The sequence below is a fragment of the Dryobates pubescens genome, chromosome 6 (assembly GCF_014839835.1).
Source record: "Dryobates pubescens isolate bDryPub1 chromosome 6, bDryPub1.pri, whole genome shotgun sequence".
Lineage (NCBI taxonomy): Eukaryota > Metazoa > Chordata > Aves > Piciformes > Picidae > Dryobates > Dryobates pubescens.
In genome coordinates, this window is record NC_071617.1 from 43723458 (window position 1) to 43737229 (window position 13772).

At 43.3% G+C, this 13772-nt stretch overlaps 1 protein-coding gene across 1 annotated transcript in view; it reads left to right on the plus strand.

Moving 5' to 3' along the window:
• The window catches only part of DAAM2 (dishevelled associated activator of morphogenesis 2), a 217102-nt gene that overhangs the window by 60536 nt on the left and 142794 nt on the right, over positions 1–13772 (plus strand). Inside the window, exon 2 of the mRNA XM_054162421.1 lies at positions 9438–9640. Within this exon, the coding sequence (XP_054018396.1) occupies positions 9467–9640 (174 nt within the window). The 5' untranslated portion in view covers positions 9438–9466. The remainder of the gene's footprint in view (positions 1–9437; positions 9641–13772) is intronic.

Here is a 13772-nt window from a genome sequence, read left to right on the forward strand (position 1 = left end):
AGGTAATGGCTGGAATTCAGTGATGTTAAAGGTCTTTTCCAACCAGAATGATTCTGTGATAACTGATTTAAGCAGGTAACTAAGGCCCTACACTGAGGAATCTACAACCTCAGTGCAGGAGCTAGAAAAATGAGTACAAAGCAACTAAAAATAATCCTAGTGGTGTAGTATAATACAAACCCTCTAAAACATACACAAGTGTGGTGCAGTCTTTGCAGCTTGTATAATGCAATAGGTGTCTTTTCAGAACTTTTTGCTCTGTGTAATATCTGCTTAAAAAAGAGGGGAGTCTTGCAGTTTGAGGTGTAGGAAGTGGCTACTAGAAGCCATTCCAACTTTAAGAGTAGCCATGAGTGACAGTGAGGATATTACAATGGAACAGTGAAAAACCAGAAGTGTAAAATAAAAGCAAAGCTGACAGAAAAGAAGAGAGGGCAATGACTAGCAATATTTAGTGTAATACTCAGTAATATACACTTAGGGTAATATTTAGTGAGGTTAGGGTAATATTTAGTGAGGTATAGGAGTAGAAAAAAAATGTTCACAGTGCAGAAGACAGGAAAATTGATCTGGATAGCAGTTCAGACATTGATTGGGAAGGAAGTGAAGGATAAATGTTACTGTACATGTTACTGAAACTACAGTAATTAGAAACTTGGAAGTATCAACAGGGAGGGTTCAAGGAAAGAAAGACAGGGCTTCAGATTACTACACTCAATCCAGAATGGTTGCTTATATTTAGGGCTTACACAGTCCCATTGAAGCCACCACCATGATGGTTTGAATTGTTAACAAGCTTCCTTAAGTGTGGAACTGATAAATTAGAAGAGGAAGCTGTGGCACAATAAACAAACACTAAGCAAAATTCATTCCCGCCTCCAAAGCTGCTGTTTACTAGGACATCTTGGCCTCTCCTTTTAGCCAAATATCCCATATCCTTTGACACTGAGGAGAGGAAGGACACATGTATCCTGGACAAACCATTGAGTGATGAATTTGAGGGAGCTGGGGTTGCTTAGCCTGGAGAAGAGGAGGTTCAAGGGAGACCTCATTGCTGTCTACGACTACCTGAAGGGAGGTTGTAGCCAGGTGGGGGTTGGTCTCTTCTCCCAGGCAACCAGCACCAGAACAAGAGGACACAGGCTCAAGATGTGCCAGGGGAGGATGTTAAGAAGAAGTTCTTCCCAGAAAGAGTGATTGGCCATTGGAATGTGCTGCCCAGGGAGGTGGTGGAGTCACCATCTCTGGAGGTGTTTACGAAGAGACTGGATGGGGTGCTTCTGCCATGGCTTAGTTGATTAGATGGTGTTGGGTGATAGGTTGGACTCGATGATTTCGAAGGTATTTTCCAACCTGGTTTATTCTATTCTATTCTATTCTATTCTATTCTATTCTATTCTATTCTATTCTATTCTATTCTATTCTATTCTGTTCTATTCTATTCTATTCTATTCTGAATCTTTATTTAACTGTTCTTTTTAAACTGGCAACTGGTTTTCTCTAAGTTTCCACTTAGATAAGTGGATTGGGAGAAACATAAGGAACTTGCTGGTATATTTTTTTTCTTTTATTTTCTTTTTTTCCCCTTTTGTTTGAGTTTTATTATTTTGTTTGGCAATTTTAAAAGTTGTTTTTTTCCTCTCAGTAGCCAGGTAAAGACATGAGAAAGTGTTCCAAATTAGCCTTTCAGAAGGGAAATGCCTCTTAGAGTTCTTTCAGGGTTTGTTGGGGTTTTTTTTCTTGGTGTTTTTGTGTGTGTGTGTGTTGATAAGCTGATATCAGGTGATATGTATTGGATTTGTGGGCATTAACAGGCTAACATTAGTGGTCATTAGTCATCCAGCACATCCTGAGCGTTCTTAAAGTGTTAAAAATAAACAGATTTTTCACAGACACGTTGCATTAAGTACGTTCATGGGTACAGTTACACCTGACAGTCTTCAAATAGCCCTTGCTTTTTCTTATCTCAGGACACATTTCCTAGCTAAATAAATGTATAAAAATTAAATAAAGTATGTATAATACTATATATATATCAGGAGACAATCTTTATGTCTGTAGAATGCTTTGAAAGTCTCAACCATCTCAGTTTTGATGGAATAGTGTATAAAGCAGACCAAAGCTGAGTGCCTGGGATGGCTTGAGGGGTTCTTATACCACCTTGAGATCTGCATTCTGGTTTTGATGTGTTGTTAAGGGAAAACTAATAAACTGCCTTCAAAATGCACAATGCTTTCCAAGTTGAGCTCTGTGCTCTTGTAGAGCCATTAAGTGTGGGCTATAGCTCACTGGGACTGTGTGTCCCTCACTGTACAAGGCCCTGCTCATTGTCCTGGATTTTAATTCCTGTGATTTGTTTTGTGTTTGATGCCTTCCTCTTTGATATACTAAGCAGGTGCACTCTTCCAGAAGAACAGTCCTCCTTCCTGAAAGAAAGGGGTTTTAAATAGTTGGATTTTAAATAAATGGATTTTAATAAATGGATTTTAAATAGTTTGTTATGTAATTGCTGTTTTGTGTTCTGGAGGACAGAGCATTCCTTGGTATGGTGGCAAATCCAAATCCAAATCAAAGGAGTTGGGTTACTACTGCAGATAAAGCTAACGGGTTGCTTGCCTGCACCCTGCTGCGTCAGGGGAGGTTTAGGCTGGAGGTTAGGAGGAAGTTTTACACAGAGAGAGTGATTGCCCACTGGAATGGGCTGCCTGAGGAGGTGGTGGGGTCGCCGTCGCTGGGGGTGTTTAGGGCGAGGCTTGACAGGATGCTTGGTTGCATGGTTTAGTTGATTGGGTGGTGTTGGATGATAGGTTGGACATGATGATCTCGAAGGTCTCTTCCAACCTGGTTAATTCTATTCTATTCTATTCTATTCCACATCCCCCATGCTGCAATTGGTGAATCTAGCATCTGACATTTGTCATGTTGCATGTGACATACATGGAATATTCCCATGGTGATTGGAACATGCCATGAAGCTCACAGTTTCACCACATGTGTTTTGAAGAAGGAATGTGGACCAGGAAAGTGATAACAGGACCAGTGTGGAACTCTTTAGCTTTACTCAATGATTGTGTTTTCACAATTTTGAGCATGGTGCTTCTTTTCTCCATTTCATCATCAGGAAGTGTTGATGAAGGTAGCTATTACAATATCATGAAATTCTGGTGGTTTATTATGTAACAGTTGAATAATATAGAGATTTAGCTTGGATTTGGGGGTAGAGGGTGATTTGGCTAATGTTCCTAACCTAAATTCAGATTTATTTCTCCCTCTGTGATAATGCATCACATTTACATGTTTTATCCTGTCGTAGAGAAAGATAGAGATTTATGGGGAAATGGAAGTGACTGGCTTCCTTTGCTCTCTTGTTAGCATAAACCAATGTTTATGCTGACCAGTGTCAGTGATTCAGCATCAAGCCCAGGTGGCCAAGAAGGCCAATGGCATCCTGGCTTGCATCAAGAAATTGTGTGGCCAGCAGGAGCAGGGAGGTCATTGTGCCCCTGTACTCAGCACTGGTTAGGCCACACCTTGAGTACTGTATCCAGTTCTGGGCCCCTCAATTTAGGAAGGACATTGACACTCTTGAACATGTCCAGAGAAGGGCAATGAGGCTGGGGAGAGGCCTTGAGCACAAGATCTACGAGGAAAAGCTGAGGGAGCTGGGGTTGTTTAGCCTAGAGAAGAGGAGGCTCAGGGGAGACCTTATTGCTCTCTACAACTACCTGAAGGGAGGTTGTAGCCAGGTGGGGGTTGGTCTCTTCTCCCAGGTAACCTGTGACAGAACAAGAAGACACAGTCTCAAACTGCACCAGGGGAAGTTTAGGCATGAGGTGAGGAGAAAGTTCTTCACAGAGAGAGTTGTTAGTCATTGGAACGTGCTTCCCAGGGAGGTGGTGGTGTCACCGTCCCTAGAGGTGTTCAAAAAGGGATTGGACATGGCACTTGGTGCCATGGTTTAGTAGTTGTGAAGTGTTGGGTGGTAGGTTGGACTTGATGATCTTTGAGGTCTCTTCCAACCTTATTGATTCTATGATTCTATGCTTCTCACTCAGGTGAGAGCTCTGGCTACGTTGACTGACACTGCATGTCTGTTGAGTTCAGTAGAAATTCAGCTCTGAAAGTGAGCACATCAGTGTTTTCTGTTAATGTTTCCTTATGTTGCAAACCGTTTTTGCAGGACTGCATGTGTTTACCTAACCCACAGAGTTTTCTTGTTTTCTTCTGTTTTTCCAAAGCGAAAATTGAGGTTTATCAGCCCTCTTGCAAAAGGAACTGCTGGCATAACAGTTGTTTCAGGTGTCTTACTGTTTGTGGAATGTTGCTTATTTAGGATATGCTTGTATGAAAACTATTTCTGGGATGAGGATGAAGAAAAGAGGGAGGCTGAAGAAACAATTCAGAACCTGTAATGGAGAGAGGAACCTTGTGTGCATTTAGCATAGATCCCATTCCATGTGGCTAAACCTTTTGATAAGACTTGGAAAAATTGCATTAGCTTAATTACGTTTGGTAGCTGAGCCAAACGGTTTAGAAACTAACACGTACGCCCTGTCAGAGGAAGAAGACGTTGTTATAATTAGACCCTGGGCAAAGTTCCAGACAGTGACTCCTGACCTGAGCCAAACTACAGATGCAGATGGAAAGCAGAAGGGGGATTGATGGCCATGAGGCGCGGGTGTGCGGTTAGCTGTTGAGACGACAGCAACTTGTTTGTGTTGTGCAAAAGGGTAAACCAGTACAAGTGAGAGGAGCTGTGGGAGGGAGTTATGTGTAGGAGTGGGATTCTCTCCAGGGGGAGATTTCACGCTGATTCTTACTGGAGGCATAGATAGCAATAAATAATTGTACAAATGAAACGTGCAACCACTTTACTTGCAAGAAGTTGAAAGGCAGGAGAGCATTCATTAACTGAAATGCCCACCTTTTCTTATTTTTGTAATTTTTTTATGACAGTGTTGTTATCAATTACCACTCCAAAATTAAAGGTGTTATTTTCTTCATTTTCTTTATTGCCTCCCCCACTTCCTCTCCCCATCCTTTGAAAGATGTCTCTCTTCTGAGGGGAACAGAGGGGCCCATTTGCAGACCAGACTCATCCCAGGGAAGTCTACCACCTCTCTGAGGCTCAGCTTAGAGATGTAAAAAGGAAACTCTCCACTCTGGTGCAGCCCTCTCATTATTACCCTTTGTTAATTATCCAGATTGGTAATGATGAGGTTGCAGAGAGAAGCTCAAAGGCAATTAAGAAGGACTTCAAGGCATTGGGGCAACTAGTTGAAGGCTCAGGTGTGCAGGTGGTGTTTTCATGAGTGCCTCAAGTAGTAAGAAAAACCACTGGAAGAGGGTGGAAAACACACCTGACTAACATGTTGCTCAGAGACTGGTTCCACCATTGAATTTTTGAGTTCTTTGATCATGGGGAGGATTATATGGCACTTGGTCATAGAATCACAGAAATATTCAGGTTGGAAGAGATCTTCAGGATCACCAAGTCCAACCGATAACCCTACTCTACAAGGTTCACCCCTAAACCATATCCCCAAGCACCACATCCAAACAACCCTCAAACACATCCAGGGTTGGTGACTCAACCACCTCCCTGGGCAGCACATTCCAATGCCTGACCACTCTTTACATGACATTTTTTTCCTAATGTCCAGTCTAAACCTACCCAGTCACAGCTTGAGGCCGTTCCCTCTTGTTCTATCATTAATCACCTGTGAGAAGAGACCAGCAGCAGCCTCTCCACAATGTCCTTTCAGGTAGTTGTAGACAGTGATGAGGTCTCCCCTCAGCCTTCTCTTTTCCAAACTAAGCAGCCCCAGCTCCTTCAGTTGCTCTTCATAAGATTTATTCTCCAGGCCCTTCACAGCTTCATTGTCCTTTTCTGCACTTGCTCCAGCACTTCCATATCTTGCTTGTATTGAGGTGCCCAAAACTGAACACAATACTTGAGGTGTGGCCTCACCAGAGCTGAGTACAAGGGGACAATCACCTCCCTACACCTGCTGGATACAGCATTTCTAATACAAGCCAGGATGCCATTGGCATTCATGGCCACCTGGGCACACTGCTTGCTCATATTCAGTTGCTTGTCAATTAGAACCCCCAGGCCCCTTTCTGCCAGACAGCTTTCTAGCCACACTTCCCCAAGCCTGTAGTGCTGCTTGGAGTTATTGTGACCCAAGTGCAAGACCTGGCATTTGGCCTTGTTGTAGCTCATCCTGTTAATGTTGGCCCATTGATTCAGTCTATCCAAGTCCCCCTGTAGAGCCTCCCTACCCTCATGCAGATCAATACACACTAATTTGGTGCCATCTGCAAACTTACTTGTGACACACTCTCTGTTTACATCAGGATCATCAATAAAGATGTTAAACAGAAGTGGTCCCAGCACTGAGCCCTGAGGAGCACCACTTGTGACCGGCTGTCAGCTGGATTTAACTCCACTGATCACCACTCTTTGGGCCTGTTTGCCCAGCCAGTGCTTTATCCAGCAGAGTGTGTGCTCATCCAAGCCATGAGCAGCCAGTTTGTCCATGAGAATCCTGTGGGAAACAGTGTCAAAGGCTTTTTGAAAGTCTGGGTAGACAATATGCACAGCCTTTCCCTCATCCAATAGTCAGGTCATCTTGTCACAGAAGGAGGTCAGGACCTGGCCTTCATAAACCCATGCTGACGGGGCCTGATGCCCTGATCTCAAAGGTTGTTTCCAACCTGGTTAATTGTATTCTATTCTATTCTGTTCTATTCTATTCTATTCTACTCATTTCCTGGTAAAATACCTCTTTTGGAGGGGTGCTTACCAAAGTCTTAACCTGAACTCATAAAGGAAGATGTTACAATCCTATCACCTTAATGTCTCAACCACATTTTCCAATGAAGATTCATTGTCCATGCCCCAGAGAATGCCAGTTCTTTAACGCTTGCTGAGGAAACATCTAGACAGTGGGACAGAACTTGGTTATAACTGAATGGATGTAAAAGTGGTTTTATTGTATGTAAATCAGGTTTGTATCATTGATTTGAGTTCTTTCCAAAACAACATTTTGTCAGACTAGTAAGTTCTAAACACATTCATGACCAGACTACCATAAAAGGCATTGCACCCAGAGTAGTGCCAGAGAAAATGGTCTGTGGTGGACAAGTTCAACTTCTAATGCTTGCTTGTGAAATCTTTTAAGAACTGAATCTCTTAAGTCTCCTCACTGAGAGGAAACAGATGTTGCCATGCGCAACATTGTGCTGGATTTGAGGGCATCTTGGTTTTGCCGACTGAATCTGTGTCAGAGATGAGTTCCAGGGTTAGGTTGGCCTTTAGCATCTCCTAGTGAGAATCCAATGTTAAGACTGTGCTTTTTGAAGCCAGCATCACTCTGAGCTGGTCCTGCTCACTGCCCCTTGCAGAGGTAGAATGGAGAGCAAAGAAAAGAGGGCATACCAGAAGGCAGTACTTGGTACCAGCTCACTTTCTTTTCAGTTACGTGAGAATTGGAGCTGATGCCCCTCCAGAGCATAAGAGAAGGTGCTAGCTAAATGTATCCCAGCACAGAGTAGGCAAGGTGATTCCTGCCAAATATATAGTGTCACAGGGGTGGAGGTTTTGGTGGCTTGGGGGTTTGTTTTGAGTTATTTTTGGTGTTTGTTTGTTTGTTGGTGGCTTTGTTTTTTCTTATACCAGCATGCTGATCTCTACACAAAAAGGCCTCCAGGTTCTGGCTGTGTGCAGCATGTTAAGTCCCACTCTGCAACTGCTGTCCTAAAGGTGCTTTTCCTAGCATAGCTACTCAGTCTCTGTGGCAGCTCAAAGCAGCCTTATTCTGGCAAGCAAACAGACCAAAGCATTGTGGAACAGGTTAGGGCAGCAGCTGCTCTGATGACAAAGCTCAGCTGTGTTGCTGCTGATACAACAACCAGCAGCCTGTGGTTTCATTCACCTGCCACCTCCCTCACTGCTTCCCTGCCCCATGCTCATGCAGTGGGCTTCTCTCCCTAAGGATATGGCTTATTCTGCAGATGAAGTGAAAAAGTGAAGTCCTTAAAATTATAGCACAAATAAGCCCCTGAGCTGTCAAACAACAAGTCCCTTAAAAGGGCAAAATATGCAGCTTATTGTGGGCTGCACAGATCCCTCCTTTCAAACTGCTGGCAGGAGACTTCCTGTTTGGATGGGCTGCTTGCAAACGGTGTTGTCTGGTGAAATCAGTCACTTCCCAGCACCTCCCTCAGGCCTCCTTTTGCCTCCTTTTGCACTGCTGATACCAAAGCCCCTCAGGCCTGGGCCCTATCAAGATAGGGCCTGGCAGCTCAGATATAAATCTGAAAGCATGCATTAGCACTGTGCAGCCCAAACTAGTTAATTGTGTTTAAAAATGGGATAGATTAAATAGTCAAACTGCAAGTTAAAGGGTGAATGTTTGGTGGTCTGACTCCAGAGTGGTGAAAAACTGATTTCTGCTTCATTCTTTGGTTTATTTTGACCAAATGGGATACCTTTGGAGGGTTCTTCCATGCCTTTCTTGGGTTGCTGGAATGTGTCCAGAGAAGGACAACAAAGCTGGGGAGGGGTTTGGAGCACAAGTCTTATGAGGAGAAGCTGAGGGAGCTGGGGTTGCTTAGCCTGGAGAAAAAGGAGGCTCAGAGAAGACCTTATTGCTCTCCACAACTACCTGAAGGAAGGTTGTAGACAGGCAGGGGTTGGTCTCCTCTCCCAGGCCATCAGCAAGAGTCACAAGCTGCACCAGGGGAGGTTTAGGCTGGATGTTAGGAAGAAGTTCTTTCCAGAAAGAGTGATTGGCCATTGGAATGTGCTGCCCAGGGAGGTGGTGGAGTCACCATCACTGGAGGTGTTTAGGAAGAGACTGGATGAGGCACTTGGTGCCATGTTTTATTTGATTAGATAGTGTTGGGTGATAGGTTGGACTCGATGATCTCAAAGGTATTTTCCAACCTGGTTAATTCTATTCTATTCTATTCTATTCTATTCTATTCTATTCTATTCTATTCTATTCTATTCTATTCTATTCTATTCTATTCTATTCTATTCTCCAGTATATATATTTTTACTGCAGATACTGTGATTTTGCAGTAGTGAGAGAAAGGCCAGTACTAGCAGTCAATGGTAACATTCAACTTTGGTTACTGAGCATTGCTGATGAATCCACAGGCTGGGAAATCCCACACTGAGTTTGTAAAAGCTTTTCAGAAACTTAGGGAGGAGTCATTCTACACTGTCATACAAGAACATATTAAAGCTTAGCTGCCTTGTCCAGCTTGAATGTTTATTTTGCTCTTTTGTGTCTCAGAGCCTTCTGTCCTCTTCCAGGTGTTGCACAAGTGATAACCATTTTCACTGCAAGAACCTGCATAGATCCAATGGTCTTGTTTATCATTTAATGACTGCTGGTTTTGTTTTATTTTGTTTTTCTCTGCAGAACATGATCAGAAGATAGCATCATACACCATGACCATGGCGCCCCGGAAGAGGAATCGTCATGCATTGGGGTTTCTTTGTTGTTTCGGGGGTAGTGACCTCCCTGAAATCAACCTCAAGGACAACAACCCCCTCCAGTTCCTTGAGTTTTCTGTCCCAATCCCACCAGCAGAAGAGCTCAATGCCAGATTCTCTGAACTTGTGGTAAGTTTATGCTTGGAGATTGATGCATTTTAGAGGGCAATAGACTTAGCAGACTTGTTAGGGATAGGAAAAATACTTCTCCCTTGATGGGAGGACCATGGCAAATGACAGGATGGATGACAGTGACACTGGGTGTGCAAGAAAATTATTAAATATACTTCTTATTTGCTCTTGCAGCACTGTGTACTTCTCCAGATGTAGGACTGGGCATATCAGAAGGAAAATAGGAAGTTCTGTAGAGAATGAGTACCTGACAGTCAATTTCTTGTTAACAACTTTGGAATAAAATCTCCTGTATAAAATGGTGCAGTGGAAAATCTTGGAGTTTGTGGGCCTGTAAAGTAAGGACTATACTGTTCTGTTGATGAGTAACATACTGGTGGTGAGGTAGAAGGATCAAGTGACCATGCTAATTGTATTTCATCAGCTAGCTGCCTTTGAACCATGAAATTGTACTGTTGAAGCAGCAGACAGAAACAGGAAGGGAAGCAGTTATTTAATTTGCTTTTGTGGTAGATATTGCAAATTCCAGTAGCCTGGCATCAAATGACTTAGCTGTCTTTACCCTCTGCCTGCATGCAAAATGTAGGCAGAGGTCATAGGGCTGTGCTGTTTTGCAATCTGCATTGTAAAGGTGATGTCCATTTGATGCATCTGATTAGATATGTCATTGCTACTCTGAGACTGCAGTTTATTTAAAGTGTATATAACCTGAGTGATGCTACTTAGATGAGGAACAGAACAGAAAAATATTAGATCTCAGAATCAGATAAATCTGCCAATAATCTTTCTACATTGCACTGATAATATTACCCACTGAATTCTTGTCCATTATCATGGTTCTATAGTGATGAAAATAACCATATGATTTGGGTATTCAAGTGAAGGTTAATGTATGGACAAGTATAGTGTTTTAATAAATATAGGGACAGCTATAGCTTGTCCCATCAGTAGGCTGGCAATGTAGCCCAGGCTTCTATTTCAAGATGAGGTGAAAAGCAGATGCCTAGATTGAATGTAAGATGTAGCCATAGGGCAGAATCATAGAATCAGTAAGGTTGGAAAAGACCTCAAAGATCATCAAGTCCAACCTGTCACCTCATGACTAACTAAACCATGGCTTTAAGTGCCACATCCAATCCCTTTTTGAACACCTCCAGGGACAGTGACTCCACCACCTCCCTGAGCAGCACATTCCAATGGCCAACAACTCTCTCTGTGATGAACTTTCTCCTCACCTTGAGCCTAAACCTCCCCTGATGAAGCTTGAGACTGTGTCCTCTTGTTCTGGTGCTGGTTGCCTGGGAGAAGAGCCCAACCCCCTCCTGGCTACAGCCTCCCTTCAGGTAGTTGTTAAGAGCAAGAAGGTCTCCCCTGAGCCTCCTCTTCTCCAGGCTAAGCAACCCCAGGTCCCTCAGTCGCTCCTCATAGGGGATCTTTTCTGAAATATTTTCCAACCCTCTAACAATTTTCATCACAAGGACTTCCTCAGCCAAAATTGCTTTTGGTGTACATAGTAAATTGGTACAGATTTATTTTCCATTACCTGTTTCCACCTTCCCTAGCACCCACAACGGTTTTTCAGTATTGTGTGTTAGGGGTGTGGAAAGGAGTCAGTGGAATTTGCAGCTGCTTCAGGAAGAATCCACTTCTGAATAAGTAGCAGATGAGGAATCTTCTCTTGTGGAGGTACCTCATAGAAAATCCTGACATATATTCATGTCTTTGAGTTTTATGTGACAATACTTGAATCAGTGCACCTGATTGTGGAAAATTCTGCTTAGTGACAGGTATCTCTCATGACTAAGAGTATAATCAGTAATCTGCTCTGCTGTCAATTTGTTTCTAGATGCTGCTTCAGCATTGCAGACCTTTAATTGCTGTATCAAAGTTCACCTCTTTCCAATATCAGCTTTACTGAAGACATCACCCAAAGATGTGCTTTGTTCCTGAACTGGGCTTGCTAGAACCTTGTTTATACTTCAGTCATAGTGAAAAGCCTGTTTTAGTTGCTGCTGGGATTTTGCTTGCTGATAAAGGTACCAGATTCTATGATGAGTTTGAGAGGGTATTAAGGGTGCTTACAGCTGTTGTTTGTTTATTTATGCCTGGCAAATACTGGTATTCATAGAATCATAGAATCAATAAGGTTGGAAGAGACCACAAAGTCCAACCTGTCACCCAAGACCTCATGACTACTAAACCATGGTGTCTTGGTCCAGAGAGGGAAAGAGACTCAGTTCTTTTGAATATTCCCATGTTGTGAAATTAAAGGCACAAACGAGGCCAAAATATCAACAGCCAGGCTATTTATTACATAAATAAAGTGGGTGGATCAGAAGGGGAGAGAGAGAAGAGGAATTATATTACCACACCCCTCACCCCCCCCAAGACAGTTTGAGTCTGTGGAGGAAAGGTGCTGCAGGAAATATTGGGTCTGTAGAGAAAGGGTGCTGAGGCTTTAGCTGGAGAAGAGAGGTGGTCCACTGGGCAGCCTCTTCACCTCCATGAGTTGCAGCAGGTGGATCTTAGGACACAGAGAGAGGGTTCAGTCTGCTTCTTCCAGGCTCCATGGCCTCCTTTCTTCAGAGCAGCATTGTCCCGGACTTTTCCATCTCTTGTACTTTCTTTCTCAGTGACATTGTCCTGTGTTTTCCTTCATCTGTGTTTTTCGGTTCTCTGTTTTTCTTCTTACAAGCCAGTAGTGGCTCAAATCTTTTATACAGTTTTTAGTCCTTAGCTATGTGTCCAAGTATTGTCCCTCAGGAAATCAGGGGCCAGGAAATCATCCTTAGGTAAGTATCCAGGTATCTTTCCCCAGGAAATCTTTCTGTGCATTCCTGTGTGTTTGGGCAGGGGTCTGGATGGAGGGGGAGAGGCCTCCGCCTCCTCCTCCATCTACCTGCCCACACACTCATTACACATCAGGAAACAGGTGGTGAATCCATTGTCTCACCATCCTCCCTTTCCAGGGTACTTGATGGGTGGAGATTATCTTCTCCTATGAATATTCCCGAAGGTGGCCTTGGTCCATTTTTGTGAGGCCAGCTGTGGTCCAGTGAGCAATGTTATCTTTGCACCTTCCAAGAGTCCTTCCAGTGGCTCAGCCCAACACACATCAGCTATTGTCTGGGCAAGCAGCAAGTGATTTTATCTTTGTTGAGTCACACAAGGAGAGTCAAGCTTTTAGTCTCTCACACATGGCACCAAGTGCCATGTCCAATCCCCTCTTGAACACCTCCAGGGATGGTGACTGCACCACCTCCCTGAGCAGCACATTTCAACGGCATAATTCCATGTGCATGTGGCAAAACAGCTTACAGCTACCTTATGGAATTCTATCAAACAGTGTGACTTACAATGTTTCTGGTGAAAAATTTAATGACAAGTATACACGATGATCTGTAAAACAAAATTTAGCCTCAGAAATTTGAGTTGCTGGCCTGTGCTGTAATTTATTAAATGTGCTGACAGCCTGTAGCTGGCAGATACATTTCAAACAGATGAAGCCATTGAAATGAAAATAGATCACATTCACCTTCCTATGTTTAATGATAGTACCCTAGCCATAATTTCATGAGAAGTGAACTGGGAGAGAAAAGTGCTATTTTTCAGAAGGTTTATGGTGTGTTGCTCATTTTTCTATGGCACTCAGATGGGATGGTGATGTATGTCCATAGGAGTTCCCAGGTAGGCAGGTAACATGAGAGCAGTAAGGGATTTGTAAGTGAGAGAAGCTGGGCTAGAAACTGGCCTGGCAGAATGCAGAAGTTGCTCAGTTTGTTTACAGGTCTGTATTAATGCATGTTCTATGAGACATTAAAGTAAACCAGACCACATCTGTATTGACAGCTCAGACGAGATTTTAATTGGATTAGAAAGATTCAGTCTGTAAATGTGCCAGCACAAATCAGCGACCTGGAAGTGCATGAGAGGGGACTGTGCTGCGTACTTGCCTCCCCGCTGCTTATCTGTTAGAGTCTAGTCTGGGTGCACTTGTACTATATAAAACCCAGATTTGAGTGTAAAGCCATTTGACCCAAATCCCCAAATGAAATGATGACACCAACATCATCTGAGTGAGAAGAGCATTTGTGTTAGCTCCCTGAAGCAGGCCCAGGGGGTATAGCCT